Source organism: Chelmon rostratus, chromosome 8 (genome assembly GCF_017976325.1).
Source record: "Chelmon rostratus isolate fCheRos1 chromosome 8, fCheRos1.pri, whole genome shotgun sequence".
In the NCBI taxonomy this organism is placed as follows: Eukaryota; Metazoa; Chordata; class Actinopteri; order Chaetodontiformes; family Chaetodontidae; genus Chelmon; species Chelmon rostratus.
In genome coordinates, this window is record NC_055665.1 from 766759 (window position 1) to 788286 (window position 21528).

The window sequence follows — 21528 nt, forward strand, 5'->3', positions numbered from 1 at the left end:
ATTATCTCGTGTCATGTGAGATTTCCTTGATACATATGACTCACGATTGTAAACATGATGAGTTTTATAATGAAAAGGCGCACATCAACAGCGTCTCACAAGATGATGTATTTATGTCTTTTTTTTCCATGTAGATCAATGACTTTGTTAAATGTAAGAAATTATTTTTGCTCAAATGACACATGGTTATTTTACAAACAAAACAAAAGTAACTCAAATCCTTTTTTTGTTTGTTTTTGCTGTGAGGTCATTTTAGTTTTTTTTGTTGTTGTTTGTTTCCACTCGAAAGTAACTTGGTCAGCCGATGTTTAAGATTTACGACACCACGATGAGACGTGAAGGCAACACATGCAGCTGGAAGGGATCGACCGAAAAACTGGATCAAGTTCAGGTCAGAGTCTCTGAGACCCCACCTGAAAACTACCAGTTACTGCAGGTAAGGCTTTCTGATATCAGCAAACAATTACATGTCTTCTTTTCAGATATTTATGAGTAGATTTACTCGTTTAGCAGCCTTTTGGTCCGTCGAGGAGTACTTTAGGAACTGCGCCACACGTCGGTGCAGGTTTAGCGCTGACGTCCGTTCAGCTAGCAGCGGTCTGATTCTGGTGTTTTAATGACAAAATAACGTCAAGTCGTCTTTAATAAATACTTGTCCGATATTCAAATGCCAACATGAAAGTGAAGTGACCAAAGAAGGAGCACTTCCTGGTTATTTAATGCAGACCTGTGCACCAGACTCCATTTAAAATTCTGTGAATTTAAGATTATTGTATCAGGACACCCGCCGGAGGGGTCTGCAAGAGCTCTCGTGCCTGCAGAGGGTCTTCTGTGTGAGACGTGTGGTTTGACAGCATGAGGGAGTGTCCGGATAAGACAGCTCGTTTGAGACAACACAAGCCCTCTTTAATCGCTCACAGTTTGGTTAAAGCTTGTAAGTTTTCTGGTGAAATAACAGAAACAGGCCAGTGTCTGTCCATACAGAGGTGAAACACCTGAAGAATCACGTGGTGACCTGCTGGCTGGACGTTATCGACCAGCTGATTGATGCCAGGTGCTGTTCCTGTCAGTGTACCCGCTGCCTCTGGAGAACACAGAACAAACACTGCAGGGATCAGGAGTACAGGCTGTTTATTATATAGAATATATTTATATTCCCACTTTATGCAGCTTTATGCCTCCACTCCACCACCTTTTAGAGCCAGCGTTGTGTTGAGCTTTTTATTTCGCTCTATTCGACAGCTTTGTTCCTCTGCAGAGATAAATTCTGATATATTGTTAGAGGTGAAACCAGCCAGCTGTGTATAAAGTCATTAAAATGATCCACCTTCACCAGCTGCAGCATCACGGTGATGAACACTTGAACGCATCATGAATATTCAGTATATTCTGAAATGGGCCACGCTGCATGATGAGCACTGGGAGAACGGGGAGGAGGTTCATCTATGAGTCAGACTGTGATGATCTTTTTAATTTTCCCAGAATTCCCTCTGAGCTCCTGTGACCTCTGACCTCTGCCATGACGTCCATCACAAAAATCGGTGGAGTGGTGGTCGTCACTCAGGTCATTCCTCAGGATGAAGCCTCCATCCCGCTTCGGACGCCTGCCAGCACACAGGTCCCGCCCACTGCCGTGCATGCCACGCCCACAACGACGCAGCCCACCACCAAGGTGGACGACATGACTGCCGCCTTCCTGCGGGGGGAGCCACGGAGCCTCGGGGTGAGACGGTGAAACTGATTCATTAAAGCTTGTGTACGCTGCCAGTCAGCAGTTTCCTCACATAAATATCACATTAACTTCACCTCATGTGAAGTTAATGTGATATTTATGTGAGGAAGCTGATTTTGTGCCTCCACAGTCGTTAGAAATGAGGCTAGCTCCATCTGGAGCCGCTAACAGCTAGTTGAGCAGCGTGCTAATGGAGAAACTGAGTGGAAACAGGAAGCAGTGTCCCCGGTTGAATGACGGTCTTACTCTCCAACTGATGGTTCACAACATCTTTAATTATAACTGTTGCTCCAATACTTGTTCTGAACACACCGTTAGAGCGAGGAAGTAAATAAACAGAAATATTACCTTAGCATTCTGATTTTAAATTATAAATGTCTTACTTCTGTCCCTTTGAGTCTGACAATCTTCCAATAATATTTAACCACAATTCAAATGAATTTTACTTTAATTTAAAGCTGAAATCTGAAAAATGAATTAACCTTTCTATTTAAGTAAAATCATGAAATGACCCTTTTTTAACCTGTTCTTACAATTTCTGACAATCTCCAATAGAGTGCTATGATGTAAGCACGCATATATAACCTGAAATATTTATTTGCAATCTGCCGCAATACTTCAACCTAAATCATACAAAAATGTGCAAATCAAACACATTCTCCCAAATATTTCAGCTAAAACATGAATTTCATATTAATGAAAAGCCTAATTCAACCAAAGAATAGCAATGACAACAAATCTCCATGTATCATAGTTAATATAGCCGTTTAGCTAGCCTACACATACGAGCCTACTCGATATAAACTGAACAACTTCTCAGAAAAGGCTTTATAACGTGACTCAAAGCTGCTCACAGATGACTCAAACACAGACAAACCTTGTGCCCTTTTCAACCAGGTGCTGAGTAAACAAAACGTTTTCCCTCATTTGGAAGAAGCACTTCTACATGTTTACCGTCATACATGTCTTTTCTACTTCCTACCGCCTTCAAAATAAAAGCACCAAATTTTTAGAACTTAACCAAATGAGACAAATCAACAAAAATCACAAGAAAACATGAATAAATTGAACAAACGTCAGTATTTAGGTCATTTACATCCTCGGCTAACTCGCTGTTTGAAAATGCTCCACTTGGCAGCTTCAGCTTGAACGCAGGACCTTTGAGTGTAACAGAGTATTTGTACACTGTGCATTGGTACTGTGAAGTACAGTGCCGTAATCCGGCTCCCGTGTGTGTTCTCAGGTGGTTCAGATCTTCATCGGCCTGCTGTGTATTCTCTTCAGCCTGACGGCCGTCTACTCACCGCTGCTGATGGTCCACGCTCCGTTCGGCCTCGCCGCCTCCGTACGTAAACTTTACTCACAACAAGCGTCAGATGGTCGGCGCCTGTCGGCGCTGTGAGATGATCACCCTGCCTCTCTGCTGTCCTTCAGTTCGTCGTCTCCGGCTCTCTGGCTGTGGCGGCGGCGAGACGGACTTCGATCGGCCTGGTGAGTGTTCACACTTCAGAAAACACGCAGTACCGCTCAGCGTTCGCTCTGACTCCACAGACGATTCAATAAAACTAGTTTTCTGTGTTTGAAGCCAACGAGACGACAAAGAATTGATTTTCTTTACGGCCTGAGAGCCGACGGACAGGCCGTTCTGACGTTTACTGCGACGAGCAAACACACAGCGGAATGAAGAAGGACTTTAAGACCGAGGAGGACTCTGGTTGGACGAGCAGAGTCGGACCTGGACTCGGACTCGTTAGAGGCTGTCCAATCAGAGCTGCAGCAGGGAGGCCGTCAGGTTTCACTCATTCAGGTTTGTGCTTGTTGCTGACGCTCTGTTTGATGTGGATCAGGTCTGGGCGTGTCTGCTGTGGAACGTGATCTCCGTCCTGCTCGGCGTGGCGGGCGCGGCCTACCTGTGCCGGCTGCTGGCCGATCGCAGCTTCTCCGAACGGTTCTGCGATGCTGAGACCTGGGGGGGGGTCGTGCCTACGGAGAAAGAGAGGACTACGTGCATGAATGACATGTGGATACTGAATGTAAGTCCGTCACTCGGACCAATCTGGGCCTCGGGTCCAAGCCGTTCACTGCACCTCAGTTCAGGTCGGCAGGTCGCCGCTGTGCTTAAATCCAGACAAACATTCTGATTGGACCCAAAACTACAGAGAGCGATGTCCTTTACTGCCTCACCTGGCTGCTGTTCAGGTCCAGTGTCTTTATGAAGAAATGTCTGTCTATAAAAACACATTCGGGGGGGGTTGATTTAGCCCTGACTGTTGTCTGCAGGCTGCACACAGCCTGCCTCCAGCTGCCATGTCGCCTGACAGGTGAAACTCAGGGCGACACCCCCCCCGGAGGTGACAGAGTTACTGCTTTTAAAAGCTGCCGATCAGTGCGTCATCCACACAGGCCACACCCTGTTTGTTATCAGCCTATCAGCATGCAGTATATTCATCAACGTCGTCTCCGACCGTTCACATAAATATGGATTAAACGTGTATCCGACACATTGACGTAACAGCTGTCGATACTCAATCTGACACACCTCATTTCTCTCATTTTAGCGTCTGAAGGTCCAGTTTCAAAGAATTCAATTGATCCGTTTCAGTGATCTGTGAGATATGAAGGAAGGTTTAACTCTGATCGATCAGCTGATCAGCGTCGACTCCAGCAGCAGCTCGTATCAGCTGTTAATCAGAAGCTGATGGACTAAAGATGAAAGGACCCAGAATCAGGACTGGAACTGTCTAAACTGTCTAACTTTTGTCTCGGTGTCCCGGTGGACTGACGGGAGTCCTGCGTCAGACAGGTTCACGTGGTGTTTGTGGGTGTTCCAGGTGTCGGTGTACGGACCTCTCGGGGTGCTCCTGGTTCTGCACGTCCTGCAGGTTTGTGTCGGCATCACCGTCTGTGTGTTCTCTGGAAAAGCCATCGGACGCCGCGACCGCTACACCCCCATCACGGTAAGAGTCACCTGATGTGTCTGTGTGTATACATGAATACAGCAGACCGCGACAGACGGTTTAACAGTACATGATGAGCTTTTGGTTTGACCTTTGACCTCCAGGTGGAGGTGGACGACAGCAGCGCTCTGCTCGGCGCCGCAGCGTCGACTCATGGCAGCGACGTCGCCCTGCTGGACGGCGATGGAGAGGAAACCCGCACATCGCCTCCAAACTCACCGTGAGAGGGGAGGACAAGTCCGCTGAATACCACTAGTAATACTACAGTAATACTACGAGCAGAGTACTATAATACTGTGCCTGTCGCTATAATCCTTCATCGTCTTTCCGACAGTTTCTCTCTCGCTGCTTTTCATTAGTTGAGATTTGCTGCTGCGTCGCTTTGACGGGTCAAACTGATGATGTCACGCTGCCTTCAGGGTCATTTAGGGCTCAGTCTGCTGCAGCTGTGCTTGTGTTTAAACACACACTCTACTGAATTAGTGATTGTAAAGCATCGTGTCAGGGCGAGCTGAGGTACGGCGACGCCAGGAATCAGAACCAAGTAGAAAAGATTTTAATGCTGATTCACCAGAAGACGCTGAAAGTAAAGTGAAGGCAGGCCGCGTTAAAACGAAGCTTTCTGAAGGGAGTCTGGTGACCCTGCATCACAAAGCATCCCTGCATCCCTGATGTCTCTCACTCGTCTTCAGTCTCGCAGCGATCGCTCACCGCTGAGGACGGCTAACGGCAGCAGCTAACAGCTGACTCAGCAGACCGGTACTGGTGGGGGGGGACAGAAGTCTCACTTCATTTTACTGTTGCTGACTCTTTGATTCTCTGTTTTCATGTGTGTGCACTTTACCAGAAAACCAAAACACAAGAAACAACCCCACCAAACGAAAGAAAAACAGCCGATGACGCTTGTTACCAGGTGAAAATATGGAAATATGATCCAAAAAAGATGTGATTGGTACGAAAGTTGTTCTGCGAAGCTTCTGTTTGTATTCTTTCTGAATGCTTTTCTGTCTGGTTGAACTTCAGTCACTCAATAAAATGAAGATTTTTTTTCCACATTGTTTGTTCTCACTGAAGAAACGTGAAGGTTCAGTCACAGACACACACACGAGCTCATCCACAACATTTCAATCATCTTTTCATTCGTTAAAGTCAAAAACTATTTATTTGCTATGGCAAATAAAAAATAAAAATAAAAATATATTCCAGCTCTTGGTTTCCATGACTGGTAATCAGACGGTGACTCACCTGTCCAGGTAACACAGTCAGTACAGAGGAGATGCTGACGAATGACGACACACCTGCACATTTACTGTCATTCTTTCTAACACGTTCAGTCTGGTTTAAAAGAAGTTGTGTTGGATAAACTGAGCTGTTTACTCACAGCTATGTGCAGATTTAAAATGAACACAGTGTTTGTTCTGTCTGACCGACACAACGTGTGTTACTCTGCTCTGCTTGTGGCTGTTGCCGCTGGCTTTTATTTTGAAGTTCGTCACCGGATGTTGATTCAGTTAAAACGACCGGAAGGACGTCTCGTTAGCGGGTGTCCGTCAGTAGGTGTCTGTTCTTTCTGCTGTTTACTCTCGGGTTTATTTGTAATATAACGTTAGAAATGCGGACAATAAATTGTTCAAGGCCTCATTTAGAAAACATTCCTGTTTGGAGAGTTTTATTCCCGCTAAATGAAGCCTGTAGCAGCAGCTTATGTTAGCTAAAGTTAGCTGTTGATGTTTACTGACAAGTGAAGCTTGTTAGCAACATGCTAACCGCTCCGAATGAACAAACTTAGATGGATGTTGTGTGAAAAGTTGAGGCTTTATTTTTATTAAAATAAAAATTACTTGCTGCTTCAACATGTCGTTTGTTCTCGGGCTGCAGAGCTGGACAAAGTACTCACATCCTTTACTGCAGTAAAAATACTAATACAGCGTAAAAATACTGTTACAAGTAAAAATGGATCAGCTGATGAGCAGCCGCGAGGTGGCGCCACCATGTCTGATTATGTGGAGTTCAGCATCAGGAGGATCCTGTTTCCATCTCTGTTAACAGCCACAACACAAAGCGCTTTAAAACTGGACACACGGTGGCGCTGTTGGTAACATTTCTCTGTGAAGTGTTTATTCCCACACATTCATAGAACAGTGACTGTTTTAGATACCGGACAATAACCACAAACACTGATCGCACTAAATGATGTGAGCATGATGAAGTGTGTGACGCTGAGCAGGAAGCTTGAGCTGACTGGTTCAGTCACGCTGTGGTTTGTTGTCGTCCTCCAGCTGCTCTGAGGTCAGCCGGCAGGATGGACAAAGTGAGGAGGATCCTGGTTCACGTCTGTAAGGAGCGAGCGGCTCCACGGCGAGCTCAGTTTGTTCAGGTGAGCGACGACACGCAGCGAACGTCTTACTGAGTCACAGGAAGCAGCTCCTCCTCTGACTCTTCTTCTTCTGTTGTCAGAGTGTAACCGGCCACTTCAGCGACGGCGGTGCTGATGAGGTGGAGGTGAGCTGCTCTCTGGAGAAAAACCAGTTCGTCCTGTACCGAGGAGACAAAGGACGAGGGACACCTCTGAAGGTCTGTCTCTCTCTCACACACACACACACACACACACACACACACCTGTCTTTATTGTGTGTGTGATGTCTACAGCGACAGAAAACAGTTTGTCAGGACATTCATCCACGTGACGCGCTGACAATGACAAAGGACAGAAATGTGGCGACGACCTGAAGCCTCAGACTGTGAACAGTGAGGACATCAGCAGATGATGAGCTTCTAGCACCAGTGTTGATGAAGATGATGATGATGATGATCACATGTTCCTCTACCTTTACTGTTACTGTCTGTCTGTTTGATTACTTTCCATCTTTGACATTTACTCCTGTCACCATCCTGTTCTCCTCTCCAGAGGCCCGCCTTCTGTCCCATCAAACACCTGTCAGTCACAGAGGCAGCTGCGATCCCATTGGACGTTCAGGAGCGTGGGATAGATGTGGGCGTGGCCATCATCCTGCAGACAGCCAATCAAAGAGTGCTGCTGACACGGCGGGCGAAGGAACTTCGGATATTTCCCAACGTCTGGGTTCCTCCAGGTCTGACACACACACACACACACACACACACACGCACACACACACACGCACACACACACACACACGCACACACACACACACACACACGCACGCACACACACACACACACGCACGCACACGCACACACACACACGCACACACACACACACACACACACACGCACACACACACACGCACACACACACACACACGCACACACACACACACACACACGCACACACACACACGCACACACACACACACACGCACACACACACACACACACACACGCACACGCACACACACGCACACACACACACACACACACGCACACACACACACACGCACACACACACACCTCTCACAGGAGAGTTTCTGTGTTTTTAAACCTCGTGTTTCCTGCTGTGTTTTTTTGTTTTGTCAGGCGGCCATGTTGAACCAGATGAGACGGTGAATGAATTTATCTTTAGGTCATGTGACCGTTTTCTTTCTCTTGACTGAATACAAAGTTTTGTTCACACCAGAGTAAATGTCTGTGTGTGTGTGTGTGTGTGTGTGTGTGTGTGTGTGTGTGTGTGTGTGTGTGTGTGTAGCTGCTGGATGCAGGCCTCAGGGAGTTAAAGGAGGAAACTGGACTGAAACTGGAACCAGAGGACGTTTCTCCACAGATGCTGGGACTCTGGGAGGTGAGACACACACACACACACACACACACACACACACACACAGACACACACACACACACACACACACAGACGCACACACACACAGACAGACAGACACACACACACACACACACACACACAGACAGACAGACAGACAGACTGTGGGACAACAGAAGACAGAAACGTGGATTCTTCAGACTGTGTGTTTCAGTCGTCCAGTTTCAGACAGTGAAAATGACAGAAAGTGAAAACACTTGATACTGAAAAACATCTGGCTGTCAGCCTCTGATTGGCTGACAGAAGCATTGGTCAGCTGTAGTTTAACGGACAGCTGTTTGTAGTTTCAGCCGCAGTCACGGCTGAAGCTTCAGCTGAGCTGATGGGACCTTTTCTTTTCTTTAAAACCTGTCAGTCAGCTTTTGAAGGTAGTTTCTTCTCTTCAGGCTAACACTTTCCCCCTGCTTCCAGTCTTTGTGCTAAGCTAGGCTAAACATGTCCCGACTTGTCTCTGTCCCGGAGATGAAGCTGATCTGGAGAAGACAGACACGGGACGGGGGAGACGTCCGGCACAGAGCTGCTTTAGTTAATGTCTCCCTGTCTGTCTGTCAGTCAGTGTACCCGCCCATGCTGTCCAGAGGACTCCCTCAGAGACATCACATCGTCATCTACATGCTGCTGCGCTCGTCCCTGTCTCACCTGCAGCTGCAGGTACTTGCAGACTCGCGACCTTTGACTCGTTGGACGTGCTTCTAACGAGAGCTTCACGGCAGGTTTCCTCTCTGGTTGTCTCCCCCCGCAGGCCTCTCTGAGCCCGTCTGCCGCTGAGGTCAGTGCCTGTCTGTGGGCCGACAGACGGCTGGTCAGAGCCATCGTGTCCGCCGTGGACGGAGAGGACGCCGGGCTTCGATTGGACGACCTGCCGAGCGGCGTCAGGTATTACAGATGTCAGCGAGCGAGTGTTTTAGTTTAAATCCTGGATGGGAAATGAGAAGAGAAAATACTTTCTGCTCATAATGAATTAATTTCAGACTGTCCCCCTCGTCTTCTGATGCAGTCTGTCCTCCGGGCCAGCTGTCGTGTTCCAGCTGCAGTGAAGTGAATGTGGGCTGAATTTAACAGTAAATGTCTCTCTTCTGGTTTTCGGTGAAGAAGCAGAAGATGTGTGTTCATCGTTTTATGTTTGATTAATAATGAGTCACATGTTGAACTAACTAAACTAAACCTCAGATGGTAGTTTGACACTTTCAGTTCCTCTCTAACAGACGATGCATTTAAGGGGCGGAGTCTCAGCCTCAGCCGGATCAGAGCTCAGGTGTCACCTGGATTCACACCTGAAGGAAACATTAAAAATGATTTGGTCCAGCAGCAGCTGGAACGTCTCTGTGTGTGAGGGACGCTTCTGTCTCGTCCTCTGTGTACTCCGTCCTGACCAGCGTGACCTTTGACCTCCTGCTGTGTTTGCAGTGTGTCGGAGGTTTCCTCAGGGGGGGCTCTGACTGACTCCACGCTGCCTGTGACGGTGTTCGTCAGCCGGGTGCCGCTCAGCGGCCCGGATGTGGAGCGGGTCAGCACCGGAACCAAGTTTGCCTTGGAGCTGTGGCTGAAGAGTCTGAAGAGTCTGAAGAGTCTGGAGACTCTGACCCCTGACCCCTGACCCCTGACCTCTGACCCCTGACCTCTGACCCCTGACCTCTGACCTCTGACAGGCATCAGAAAGGGCAGCTCTGAATCAAAGAAATGACTGAGACTTTTATTTGATGCACTTTGAATCCTTGTCTTATTTTTCAATAAAGCCCACCTGAAACAGGAATGAGTCTCTGACACCCCCGGAGGCTCCCGGCCAGCAGGGGGCAGCACGGACATCTTCAAGCCTGGACCTCCTTGTGATTCCCCTCAAATGCATTGATGTTGATTTTTCAGGAACAGGGCTGTGACGTTCTCTAATTAAAAGAGTCCACGTGGTGGATGTTTGGTCGACTCATTCCAGTATTTATTTACTCCAAATATTTAAGTTTTACTCAGAAATGAATGAATGAACAAAACAATGACCAGAGTTTTGTACCTGAGAGTGAAGGGACAGTTACAGAGAAGCATTCAGACCGGGGCCATATCGTCGCCCAGTTAAAATATGAAGAATACAGTTAATTAAAATGACATTAGAGACGTTTCTTCAGGGTGCACTGGGGGGACTCTGACCCTGATCATGGTCCTGCCAGGAACCCAGACTTTCAGCATCATGGAGAGAAAAGTCTGAAATGTTTCTGTCATCACATGAAGGATAGCCATTATTTAAATGTTGCACTCATCCCCTCGTCTACAATGAATGAGCTAAAACTACATGATAAAGATCACGTAAATGACAGAAAACATCAGAACAGCGATTAAATGAGATGAAACAATTTTATTCAAGACAGTTTAAAAAGATAAACCAGAACACTTCATGAATGTGTACAGCTGGACGGGGTCGGACAGACATTTGTGTAACCGTGTAGTTTATCAGAGTCACTTAGATCAAAAAGTTAAATCATTTGTTTCTTTGTTGTGTATCAAACACTTTAAATGTGAGGTTATTGAGCATCATTTAATGCAGCACTGTGTTCACATACAGACTGTTTGTCTTTGCACTGCTGTAAAACATTCTACCTCATACATGCTATAACCTGAGGAATATTACATTCCTTTTTCCTTAAATACTACGCTATGCATGTATATTTTTATTTCCACTGTGACACACACACACACATATATATATATACATTTATCTACTGTGCAATAGAGCAAATACTGTACTTAATTTATCCATAACCACATGCAACTTTTGTTTCAATCCCTGTTCAGTTCTTGTTGTTGGTACTTTTCATTGGCAATATATTTCCTACAGTTTTTTTTGTATAAAATGTACATACACATGTTGAACTTCTTATTTTGTACTTCGTCTTTTTGTATTTTCCATTGCCTTTACTATTTACTAGTTTTATTGATGCTGCCTTTAACACCAAATTTCCCCAGCTGGGGATTAATAAAATGACCTATCACTTTATTTTTATCTTATCTTATCTCATCCTATCTTATCTTACGTTCATCTGCTCTCTGGTTTTCATCGTTTCTTTAATTTGGTGAAACAGCGCCCCTCTGGGCCGTAACGGCTGCTAAACGTCAGTCTGTGTGGTCAAATGTGGTATTGCACCGACAGTCGCAGAGCAGTCATGTTAAAGCAGGAGCAGGTGGAGGTGATTGAAGGTGTAACGATGGTCCGACACTCAAAAAGAGAAAACCAGGAGGTGACCTGTCGCTTTCCGGCCGCAACAAACAAATCATCAAGTTTGTGATTGACATGAACCCCAGCAGGGTCAGGTAGTCACGCGTTGCTGTTAGCAGCTAGCTCTGGTAGATTAGCTAGCAGCGTTGGCGGGAGATGTGTCCAACAAACAAACAAACAACATGGCGGCCCATGACGAGCGGAATATCGACTGTAAACATCCGGATCGGACAGAGCAGCTCACCTCCAACAAGGAAACAAGAACGGACTCTAAACCAGGTGAGAGGCTGTTCGTACTGTTCACACCGTGTGTCCGTCATCTTCTTCTTCAACGTGTGTTTTTTAGCTGTTCAGTTGGTGTTAGAGGAGTTTATCTTAACTTTAAATGTATATATGTATATATAGTCGATTCATGTTTGTGTTATTTGAGTAAAAATGGCAACAACTCTTTGAAATTTCATTTTCAAAGAGTTAATCTGCTCTAAAGTGGACCATATTCAAATGCACTGAGGGAAACAGCGCCCCCAGTCGGTGGCGTTTACACTGAATTGAATAGACTAAATTAAAATGACTTAATCTGTCAGTGCTCTCATCAAGGCGGGTCTTGGGTTCCTCGGCATATTTTTTGTGATGGCTGAAATATTTACCATGAATAAATGTCAGCGATGCACTTTGACCTGCACACAGGAGAACAGCTTCAAGTCGTACATGTCGAGTCACGTGACCTCAGGTGAGGTCAGGTGAGGAATCAGACCTGTAGCTTAGCCTAGCAGCCTTTTCTTCAGAGAGTTTGCATTGAAAGACAGATGATGGGCAGGATGTGACCGTGTGCTCTGTTGTTTGTGAGTTCTTGTTCTTCATTAGTATGAAAATAAATGAGTTGATATCAGATGTTCTTATTCTCTCCTTAAGAGAGCTCAACGTTATCGAACCAAAATCAAACCCACAGAGGACGAGCAGCAGTGACACAAACCATGAACTCTGGCAAGTTTCAGCGTAATCTAACTGTACTTCAGATGCTACAGCTGCACACACACACTCTTCACTGCTCTTAAACCTCCTCCCTCTGCTGCGCTGCTTCACCTGGCCTCATACCTGACACCTGACCACCTGTAACACCTGAGCCTTCAGGCCAGCAGGTGGCAGTGCACACCAGATTTGAAGTACCTCTGCAGACATCAGCTCCTGTGTTCAGATGGGAGGAAGCAGAGTGAGCAGAATGGAACGCAGTCACACTTTATATCATCACAGTTACATGATAATAGTTTGATTTATACATAAAACTCCTGATTGAGTTTTTTCTGCTGAAGTCATTGTTGTAATTTAATATTGAGACCAATTATCAAATAATGAGGTCCTGAGTTGATCCAGAAGGTTTCTGCGCTCAGTGAGGTAAAGAGGCGTTCAGGTGAATCACTGCTGACAGGAAATGAATCACATTAATGAAACATTAAAAACAGACGAGCCCATTGGCTCCACACAGACGGACGTTCTTTGTTCTGTTGCTGGATGGAAAACTCATTCACTGAAAGCTTTAACAAAATCTCATCTAATATCAAAACCCTGTGGCACTTAGAAGGTGATCAAACTGTACAGAAACACACCATTTTTATATAAAAAATATATGAATTTAAATGAATTCATGTATAACTGGCTCATGTGTGCATTTAATGCTGCTGCTGTGATTGATCCGATCATTGACATAAGTCCAATTATAGTCATAAAAAAACAGTCAGAGAGAAAAGGGACTTCCTCTTTTAATAGGTCATAACGATGAATGTTAAAAGTCCAATTAAAACAAAGTTGTGTTAAAAAGGTATAAACAGACGTATGAACATCAGGCAGTGATGAACGTCTCTCCCCCCACAGACCTGAGAACAACAACACACCTGTGAGTTTTACACACCAACAACTAAACACGGCTGTTTCTCCCTGACTGACGCTGTGATACGGAGAACGGTGCTGAGGATGACGTTTGTCTTTCGTGATGAAGATTAATGCAGTGTGTTACTCAGGGTTTAACCGCTGAGGCGTCGTTATCGCAACTGAAACTGCAGCTGTGATTGTGCTTTGACCCGAGTGAAAACCAGACGGCAGTCGCTCAGTGAGTCAATAAAGGCGCGTAGCTGTAGATTTCTGCCAGGAGAGAAGGTTCAGATCCTGAGATTGGACACATCAGCACGTTGTTTAGAGTTCTATTAAAGAGCTTTTCCACGAAGTTGACATCATGTTAAAATATGAGCTGTGGATGAATTAAACCAACTGTATGAAGACAATGTGGATGAAGCATTGAACTCCCTCTGCTGGTCAGATACGGTAACACCGTCTACTGTTGAATCCACACATTTATTAAATAAAAGAGCAGCGGAGAGGAAACGCTTCAGCCATGACGACGTGTCAGGAGTATGACCTGATACTGGGGGGGCAGGCCGTGATGATTCATTCAGCCCTTCTGATGCTGGTGCAGAGCTTTGTTGTCTAAAGGTTAACCAGTCCTCTACTGGATCTGGTCTTGGACCAGGCTTCATCTCTGTTGTGGATTAGAGTTGTGTTGTGGGGGGGGGGGGGGGGGGGGGGGGGCGAGAACTGTACCAGTTTTTAATAGTATGTTTTTCATGAGATGCACATCTGTCAGGGTCAGTAATAGAGAAAATATGATCAGTGTCAGAGAGGAAAGCTCATCTCATCTATCAGTGGTGATAATTTCAGATTGAGATTTGGGGACTTTAGTGCCTGACAGGTGACGGGTCGGTAAAGTTTCCTTTAGGACGATGGCTCAGTTTCTCACTGGATCTTCTTGAATGACACGTGGTCAGACCGGGATAATAACAGTACAGTGTTTTGTACTGTTGCACAGTAGAAATAATATGAGCACAGTAAGAAAATGTAATATTGCCCAGGATATTATTACCTGTAGTGGATACTAGCAAAATACCGCAGTGATGCAGAAACAGAAGGTTTCTGACAGGATTTTTAGTGGCTGTCTGTGTAGCTAAAGGTGTGGTTTATCAGGTGAGAGCGTCATGTTGCTCAGGTGAAAGAAGTGATTGAAAAAGTAAAGTCAAAGTCGGCGGTGTTGACAGAGGAGCCAAACCCTGCCCGTTAAACACCGACTGATGTTCCCTTTGATAAGAAGCAACCGCCTGAATCACAGCGCTGCTTTCACTCATCACGTGTCGTAAATGTCAGTGTGCAGGTGTCTGTGAAGCCCCGCCTCTTCCTGTCCGTCATCGGTGTGTCACAGCCTGAATGGAACATCAGAACACGTGAATTTATCTCCTCAGAAAAAAGTGCATTGACCAATTTTTTGAGCTTTTCTTGTTCACTTTAGTCCAGTCAGACAGCAGAGGCAGCTAATGTTAGCAGCAGCAGAGGCAGCTAATGTTAGCAGCAGAGGCAGCTAATGTTAGCAGCAGCAGAGGCAGCTAATGTTAGCAGCAGCAGAGGCAGCTAATGTTAGCAGCAGCAGAGGCAGCTCATGTTAGCAGCAGAGGCAGCTAATGTTAGCAGCAGCAGAGGCAGCTAATGTTAGCAGCAGCAGAGGCAGCTAATGTTAGCAGCAGAGGCAGCTAATGTTAGCAGCAGCAGAGGCAGCTAATGTTAGCAGCAGCAGAGGCAGCTAATGTTAGCAGCAGAGGCAGCTAATGTTAGCAGCAGCAGAGGCAGCTAGTGTTAGCAGCAGCAGAGGCAGCTAATATTAGCAGCAGCAGAGGCAGCTCATGTTAGCAGCAGAGGCAGCTAATGTTAGCAGCAGCAGAGGCAGCTAATGTTAGCAGCAGCAGAGGCAGCTAATGTTAGCAGCAGAGGTAGCTAGTATTATTAGCAGCAGAGGCAGCTAATGTTAGCAGCAGAGGCAGCTAATGTTAGCAGCAGAAGCAGCTAATATTATTAGCAGCAGAGGCATCTAATATTATTAGCAGCAGAGGCAGCTAATGTTAGCAGCAGCAGAGGCAGCTAATGTTAGCAGCAGAGGCAGCGCTGCTAATGCTTCTAAATCTGCATGAGGTGTGCGCCTGTAGCCGCGACTCAGTGGAAGAAAATTAATAGAGTATTAATTAGAAATCAAAATAGGAAACATTTTGTTAGGAGATGAACAAGCTAGGTCAACAAGCTTATAATTAGTTCAGCTAGCTTGCAGCGAAGTCAGCTAGCTTACAAGCAGCTGAAATAGCTTAGTGCTGTAAGAGACAATGACAGGAAACACTCGGTGTCATGTGAGGATATTTATTCACAAAAAACAAGTGAGCATGAAAATCGACTAAAGAGCAAAGAGGAGGAGCTCGTGTCTTCAGGACGTGAAGAAGATTTCTGCGAGCGTGTCCCCGAGCCGCCGCCCGGCTCGGTATCGGCGCCGCCGCCCTCATATCCGACGTCCATGAACCGCTCGGCCGCCCGCCGCCTCGTCTTCGCTTTCCGTCTTTGTGGGGCTCTTTGTGATGAAGCTGCTTTGTTGGAAAAAATAAACCCGGTGATTGTTTGAAGAAGAGGAGTCAAACCGGCAACAATGAGGATCCACTTTCAGACTGGAAGTTTCCTGCTTCAGGAACAATACAAACCAAACTGGGACACTGACGCCGCCGCCAAGCTGAAATCTGATTATTAAAACCTTTAGCAGCTGAAGCAGCGGCAATAAAAACACCATCAGACATCATGAGAAGTCAGCGTTCTCCACTCCTCCACACTGAAGAATTAAACTAGATCACAGATAAAATTATCCTGTTAAAACATGTTCACAGCAAATATAAAAGGAAAACGATCTAACAAGACTGAAGATAAGATGTTCAGCAGTTTGATATCAGTGTTTGACATTTGACACAAACAGTTCTTCAGAAATGGATTGATTATTAATATCAGCTGTTGTAGCTGCTGTGTGATTGTTGAGTTAATAAGTCAGTGTGATCATTTGTGAATGAAACCGATTTAAAATAAAACATCAGAAAATAAAACATCTCTGATATTAATAGTCCTGACAGGAGGGAATATAGTATGAGACACATTTAAAGGATCAAACATGTCAGGATGGAACATTGGACAGGACTGACAACTTAATAAATGGTATAATTACTGCAGCTTTAAAATACACACAATGCAGTATCACAAGGAAATATTGAAATAAAACTAGATACGATGAAGAATGAATGTAGGATTATTTTAAACATTTAAAGCTTTACAAAATATGAGCAGATCAATAAATGGAAATCTGATTATTATTATTAGTGGCAGTTATAGTTGTATCTTAAACTTTTAGAAATAAAAGACACATTATAATAATATAATATAATCAATAATCTGAAGTCAGTGTGATTTAACAAAAAAGACAAAATCATATGTAAGAATGTGTAATTATTCCAGGGCTCTTATATTTTTAAATGTTTATAAATATATATATATATATATATTTATACACAACAAATGTAAAAGAAAGAAATGATAGAAACAAGAACAATAGAAGAGCTGGAGGAGCTCGATGAGTGAAGCAGTCGTACAGGTTATTCGGTTAATTATTCGTCCTTGTGTCTGACAAACGTTTTGGCGTTTGATGGACGGCTCATGTTGCCATGGAGAAGAAGACGGAGATTTGTGTTTGGGATCAAAAGATGGCGCAGATCATCAGAGCTGCTCAGAGTCGCTGCTCAGAGTCGCTGCGGTAACACCGTTTTATCGTTTTAACGAGAATCTTTTGTGTCAAAGTTTTTAAGAAGTACGAACTGTGATGGAAACGTGGTCGTTAGCATTAAAACAGTGTGTTTACGCGAAGAGTTGTGGTTTGCAGCAGAAAACATCGTCCCTGTTGACGGCAGCTCCACAGTCCTTCACAGACAATAAATAAAAGATGATTAAATTAACAATAAAATAAAAATAAAGTGTTTTACGTACAGATCTGAGCTGATTGTCACGTGCTGGTCTTCCTCGGTTGATGAGTCATGGAGCATCATCATTGGTTGACCGTGTACACCCCCGTCCGGTTGTCCAGGTCTTCCTGAAAGCGATGAATTGTGGGAAAAAGTGGCACTCATTTAGCTTCTGGAGTCGATGGAAGATGTATTTTTTCTGGAGTAGCAGCTTCCCCTCGCTTTCCATCGTCGTGCTAAACTAGGCTAAACACAGCGTGCTAATGTGACGCCAACAGTAGTGACACGTTAATTTAACACAGCGTTTGAGTGCTGTGGTCTAATCACGATTAGTCGGGTTAGGACCAGAACAGTTACTAATCCCTCTCACCTGTGACTGACGCTAATGGTTTACGCTGTATAGACAGGTCAAAGTTAGCTTGTGCAGCTAATAACAAAAGCTGAAGTGCTAACGTGCTAAAGTCAATAAAGTGTCAGACTCACGCCCGGTGGTAATCTCAGGGAGGTGTTTCCATTATTTCTTCTCGTTCTTGTGTAAATGTTGACTCATTAACATAAAAACAGCTGAGTGACTCTAACCTGCTGAAACCGGTCGCACCCATCAGATCTGACACACGTCACGCAGCGTCCAGCAGCTCTGTCTGACCTACAGTCCAGACTTTAGTCTAAGCCGTGCTGGCGGTTTGTTGGATTGTCGTTGTGATGAACGAGCCGTCAGTCCTGCTCGTGTTCCTGTGGGGGCTCACAGCTGATTCCGACCTGCGGTCTGTTCTGCTGGTTCTGGATCAGACCAGTGCAAACTGTGACTGCATTAAACGGATGAACTCTGTTCAGCTGCAGGAACGAGTCTGTTTCCCAGGCGTCACGTTACACCACACAAAGACACAGCCAACACACACTCTGCCCTGTGGGTGGGGGTGGGGGTGTTGGGGGGTGTTTGGCTGCGGTTGTGAGAACCACTTCCTGACAAACCAGTGTCCTTGTGAGGACTTTTTGGATTGAGACATGTCTGCATCAGGACCAGCTCCTGACAGACTGGGATTATGTGGTCTGATGAGGACCGGCCTCTCACAGACCACCGCCCCCCCCTGATGACTTTAGCTTTGTGATGTGTGTATTGACAGATGTGTGACTCACGTGTGGCTTGCCGTTGGGCCCTTTGAAGCGACTATGCGTGGTGTACAGAGGGATGTCATCTCTGGGGGTCAGAGGGTCGTAGGGACTGAAGCCGTTGTAGCGCCCCCTGTAGCAGCACCACCACACCAGCTGAGAGAGAAATGCTGACTTCATTAGCTGTACGACGACATTGTCTGTGCATATTTAAATAATACAGTGAGCATGGGGGAGTACAGCCCTTTGGTTACCTTAGATGAAAATTTAAATAGATTAATACGCCGACCAGCACGTCTACAGCTCCATAACTAACACGTCAAGGAACTAGTCCCAACACGAAACTCAAACTGGTTTTTGTTTGTGAATCGATTTAACAAACACAATGTTGAAAAAGTTAGAGGCAAGTAGAGGGAGGCGCCACACCGCCACCGACCATCTCTTGACAGGCTCACACCAATGTTTGAGGAAAACTCAGGACCAATGGGGACGTGTAGAGACAGACACTGGACTCGTGTCCCTGGTGGATATCAGGATTGGGACTGAGCTGCAGCTCTGCAGGACCCGGTAGACATACATCTGAGGTGTTGGTGGGTTTTCTACATTTTATTTTTTAACGTTGGACCGAGCCAGGCTAGCTGTCCCCCCTTGCTTTCAGTCTTCATGCTAAGTTAAGCTAACCACGAGGACAACAGGACGTTCTAGGATGTCAAACTTACCAGTCCAATCAGCAGCAGGATCAGTAGCAGCAGAACCAGAGCTGCCAGGACCAGCAGAGCTATTCCCCACCCAGGAACACCGCCGCTGGCTGGTGGGGTCGTCGTCTCTGATGTGATGGTTTTATTTGTGGAGACAGAAACAGCTGAGCCGCCGGCTGCTGTGGTTCTTGTTGCCACGGTTTCATTAGGCGTCACGGTGGAAGTTGAGCTGATGTGGGTGCTGTTGTCAGGGGAAACCGTCACAGGGTGTGTCGTCATGGTTACAGAGGAACCGTTTGCAGTGCCGTGTTCGGTGTGGTTTGGAGAGGTGGTTGTCATGGTAACATTGGGTGTTGTTGTGTTGCTGTTCGTGGTTGTTGTGTTTAGGGATCCATGTGTGGCTGCTGTGGTGTTACTGGTGGGACTGGGACTTGTTTTCATGTGGGGATTAGTTGATGCTGACATGTTGTCAAAGATGGAACTGGTTTCTTTACTGGTGGTGTAACTGGTTTCGGTGATTATGTTGGATCCATGTGTTGTGTGGTTACTGGTTATAATGGGCAGACTGGTAGTAGATCCATGTGTTGTCGAGTGGTCACTGGTGATACTGGGCGGACTGTTGGTGGATCCATGTGTTGTGGTGTGGTCACTGGTGATACTGGGCAGACTGGTAGTAGATCCATGTGTTGTCGAATGGTCACTGGTGATACTGGGCGGACTGTTGGTGGATCCATGTGTTGTCGAGTGGTCACTGGTGATACTGGGCGGACTGTTGGTGGATCCACGTGTTGTCGAGTGGTCACTGGTGATACTGGGCGGACTGTTGGTGGATCCACGTGTTGTGGTGTGGTCACTGGTGATACTGGGCGGACTGTTGGTGGATCCATGTGTTGTTGTGTGGTCACTGGTGATACTGGGCGGACTGTTGGTGGATCCACGTGTTGTGGTGTGGTCACTGGTGATACTGGGTGGACTGTTGGTGGATCCATGTGTTGTTGTGTGGTCACTGGTGATACTGGGCGGACTGTTGGTGGATCCATGTGTTGTTGTGTGGTCACTGGTGATACTGGGTGGACTGTTGGTGGATCCATGTGTTGTTGTGTGGTCACTGGTGATACTGGGTGGACTGTTGGTGGATCCATGTGTTGTTGTGTGGTCACTGGTGGGACTGGTTTCTGTCCTGGTGGTTGAACTGGTCAACCTGAGTTGATCAGTTGTCATGGATACAGAATGTGTAGTAACATATTGACTGTTGGTAACTGATAACGATGTAGTTGTCATGGCAACATCCGTCGTAGTGGAAGACAAAGAATGAGGAAGAAAAAGAAACGTGAGTCCTTGATGTGTCGCTGTGATTTAACTAATTATCAAAAGTTTCTTTCTCTGTTTTATATTTTCTGGTTTTGTCAGTCCATCCATCAATCATCCATTAATCAATCATCCATCCATCCATCCATCCATCCATCCATCCATCCACCCATCAATCATCCATCCACCCATTCATCCATCAATCATCCACCCATCCATCCATCCATTCATCCATCAATCAATCATCCATCCATCCATCCATCCATCCATCAATCATCCATCAATCATCCATCAATCAATCATCCATCCATCCATCCATCCATCCATCCATCCATCCACCCATCAATCATCCATCCACCCATTCATCCATCAATCATCCACCCATCCATCCATCCATTCATCCATCAATCATCCATCCATCCATCCGCCCATCATCCATCCATCAATCTTCCATTCATCCACCCATTCATCCATCAATCTTCCATCCATCCATCAATCATCCATTCATCCACCCATTCATCCATCCATCGATCCATCCACCCATCAATCATCCATCCATCCACCCATCATCCATCCATCCACCCATTCATCCATCCATCGATCCATCCACCCATCAATCATCCATCCATCCACCCATCAATCATCCATCCATCAAACATCCATCCATCCACCCATCATCCATCCATCCACCCATCAATCATCCATCCATCAAACATCCATCCATCCACCCATCATCCATCCATCCACCCATCAATCATCCATCCATCAAACATCCATCCATCCATCAATCATCCATCCATCTACCCATCATCCATCAATCTTCCATCCATCCATCAATCATCCATCCATCAAACATCCATCCATCCATCAATCATC

At 45.8% G+C, this 21528-nt stretch overlaps 3 protein-coding genes across 7 annotated transcripts; 2 read left to right on the top strand and 1 right to left on the bottom strand.

Moving 5' to 3' along the window:
• The first annotated feature begins 330 nt into the window (after nt 1-330).
• LOC121610579 (membrane-spanning 4-domains subfamily A member 4A-like) lies at nt 331-5742 on the top strand. The gene is made up of 7 exons (XM_041942759.1): nt 331-436; nt 1483-1723; nt 2976-3077; nt 3167-3223; nt 3580-3765; nt 4564-4689; nt 4794-5742. The coding sequence occupies exons 2-7, from the start codon at nt 1520-1522 to the stop codon at nt 4911-4913; spliced, it is 795 nt and encodes a 264-aa protein (XP_041798693.1). The 5' UTR covers nt 331-436; nt 1483-1519; the 3' UTR covers nt 4914-5742.
• Nucleotides 5743-6143: 401 nt separating this feature from the next.
• nudt17 (nudix (nucleoside diphosphate linked moiety X)-type motif 17) lies at nt 6144-10402 on the top strand. Of its 5 annotated transcripts, none has more exons than XM_041942892.1 (9): nt 6145-6780; nt 6969-7066; nt 7147-7263; nt 7598-7781; nt 8185-8210; nt 8354-8446; nt 9035-9133; nt 9225-9358; nt 9890-10402. In XM_041942892.1, exons 1-9 carry the CDS (start codon nt 6681-6683, stop codon nt 10077-10079), a joined length of 1041 nt encoding a protein of 346 aa, XP_041798826.1. In that variant the 5' UTR covers nt 6145-6680; the 3' UTR covers nt 10080-10402. The 5 variants fall into 5 exon arrangements, with proteins under 5 accessions (XP_041798827.1, XP_041798826.1, XP_041798829.1 ...); XM_041942895.1 differs by having other exon boundaries at nt 6149-6784; XM_041942894.1 differs by having other exon boundaries at nt 6215-6242.
• Nucleotides 10403-17619: 7217 nt separating this feature from the next.
• Nucleotides 17620-20565, bottom strand: LOC121610227 (mucin-3A-like). Its single transcript, XM_041942240.1, has 3 exons — nt 19366-20565; nt 18674-18802; nt 17620-17664 (listed from the first exon to the last, which is right to left on the bottom strand). The coding sequence occupies exons 1-3, from the start codon at nt 20563-20565 to the stop codon at nt 17620-17622; spliced, it is 1374 nt and encodes a 457-aa protein (XP_041798174.1).
• Nucleotides 20566-21528: the final 963 nt, after the last annotated feature.

Bases quoted from the DNA above. Each gene is read 5' to 3' on its own strand.
- LOC121610579 (XM_041942759.1), top strand. From the start codon at position 1,520: ATGACGTCCATCACAAAAATCGGTGGAGTGGTGGTCGTCACTCAGGTC. The intron at 3,224-3,579 runs GTGAGTGTTCAC...GATGTGGATCAG, and splicing joins GACGGACTTCGATCGGCCTG to GTCTGGGCGTGTCTGCTGTG. The intron at 4,690-4,793 runs GTAAGAGTCACC...TTTGACCTCCAG, and splicing joins ACCGCTACACCCCCATCACG to GTGGAGGTGGACGACAGCAG.
- nudt17 (XM_041942892.1), top strand. From the start codon at position 6,681: ATGTCTGATTATGTGGAGTTCAGCATCAGGAGGATCCTGTTTCCATCT. The intron at 7,782-8,184 runs GTCTGACACACA...TTGTTTTGTCAG, and splicing joins CAACGTCTGGGTTCCTCCAG to GCGGCCATGTTGAACCAGAT. The intron at 8,211-8,353 runs GTGAATGAATTT...GTGTGTGTGTAG, and splicing joins ATGTTGAACCAGATGAGACG to CTGCTGGATGCAGGCCTCAG.
- LOC121610227 (XM_041942240.1), bottom strand. From the start codon at position 20,565: ATGACAACTGATCAACTCAGGTTGACCAGTTCAACCACCAGGACAGAA. The intron at 18,803-19,365 runs GTAAGTTTGACA...TTTCTCTCTCAG, and splicing joins TCCTGCTGCTGATTGGACTG to CTGGTGTGGTGGTGCTGCTA. The intron at 17,665-18,673 runs GTGAGTCACACA...CATCGCTTTCAG, and splicing joins GGCCCAACGGCAAGCCACAC to GAAGACCTGGACAACCGGAC.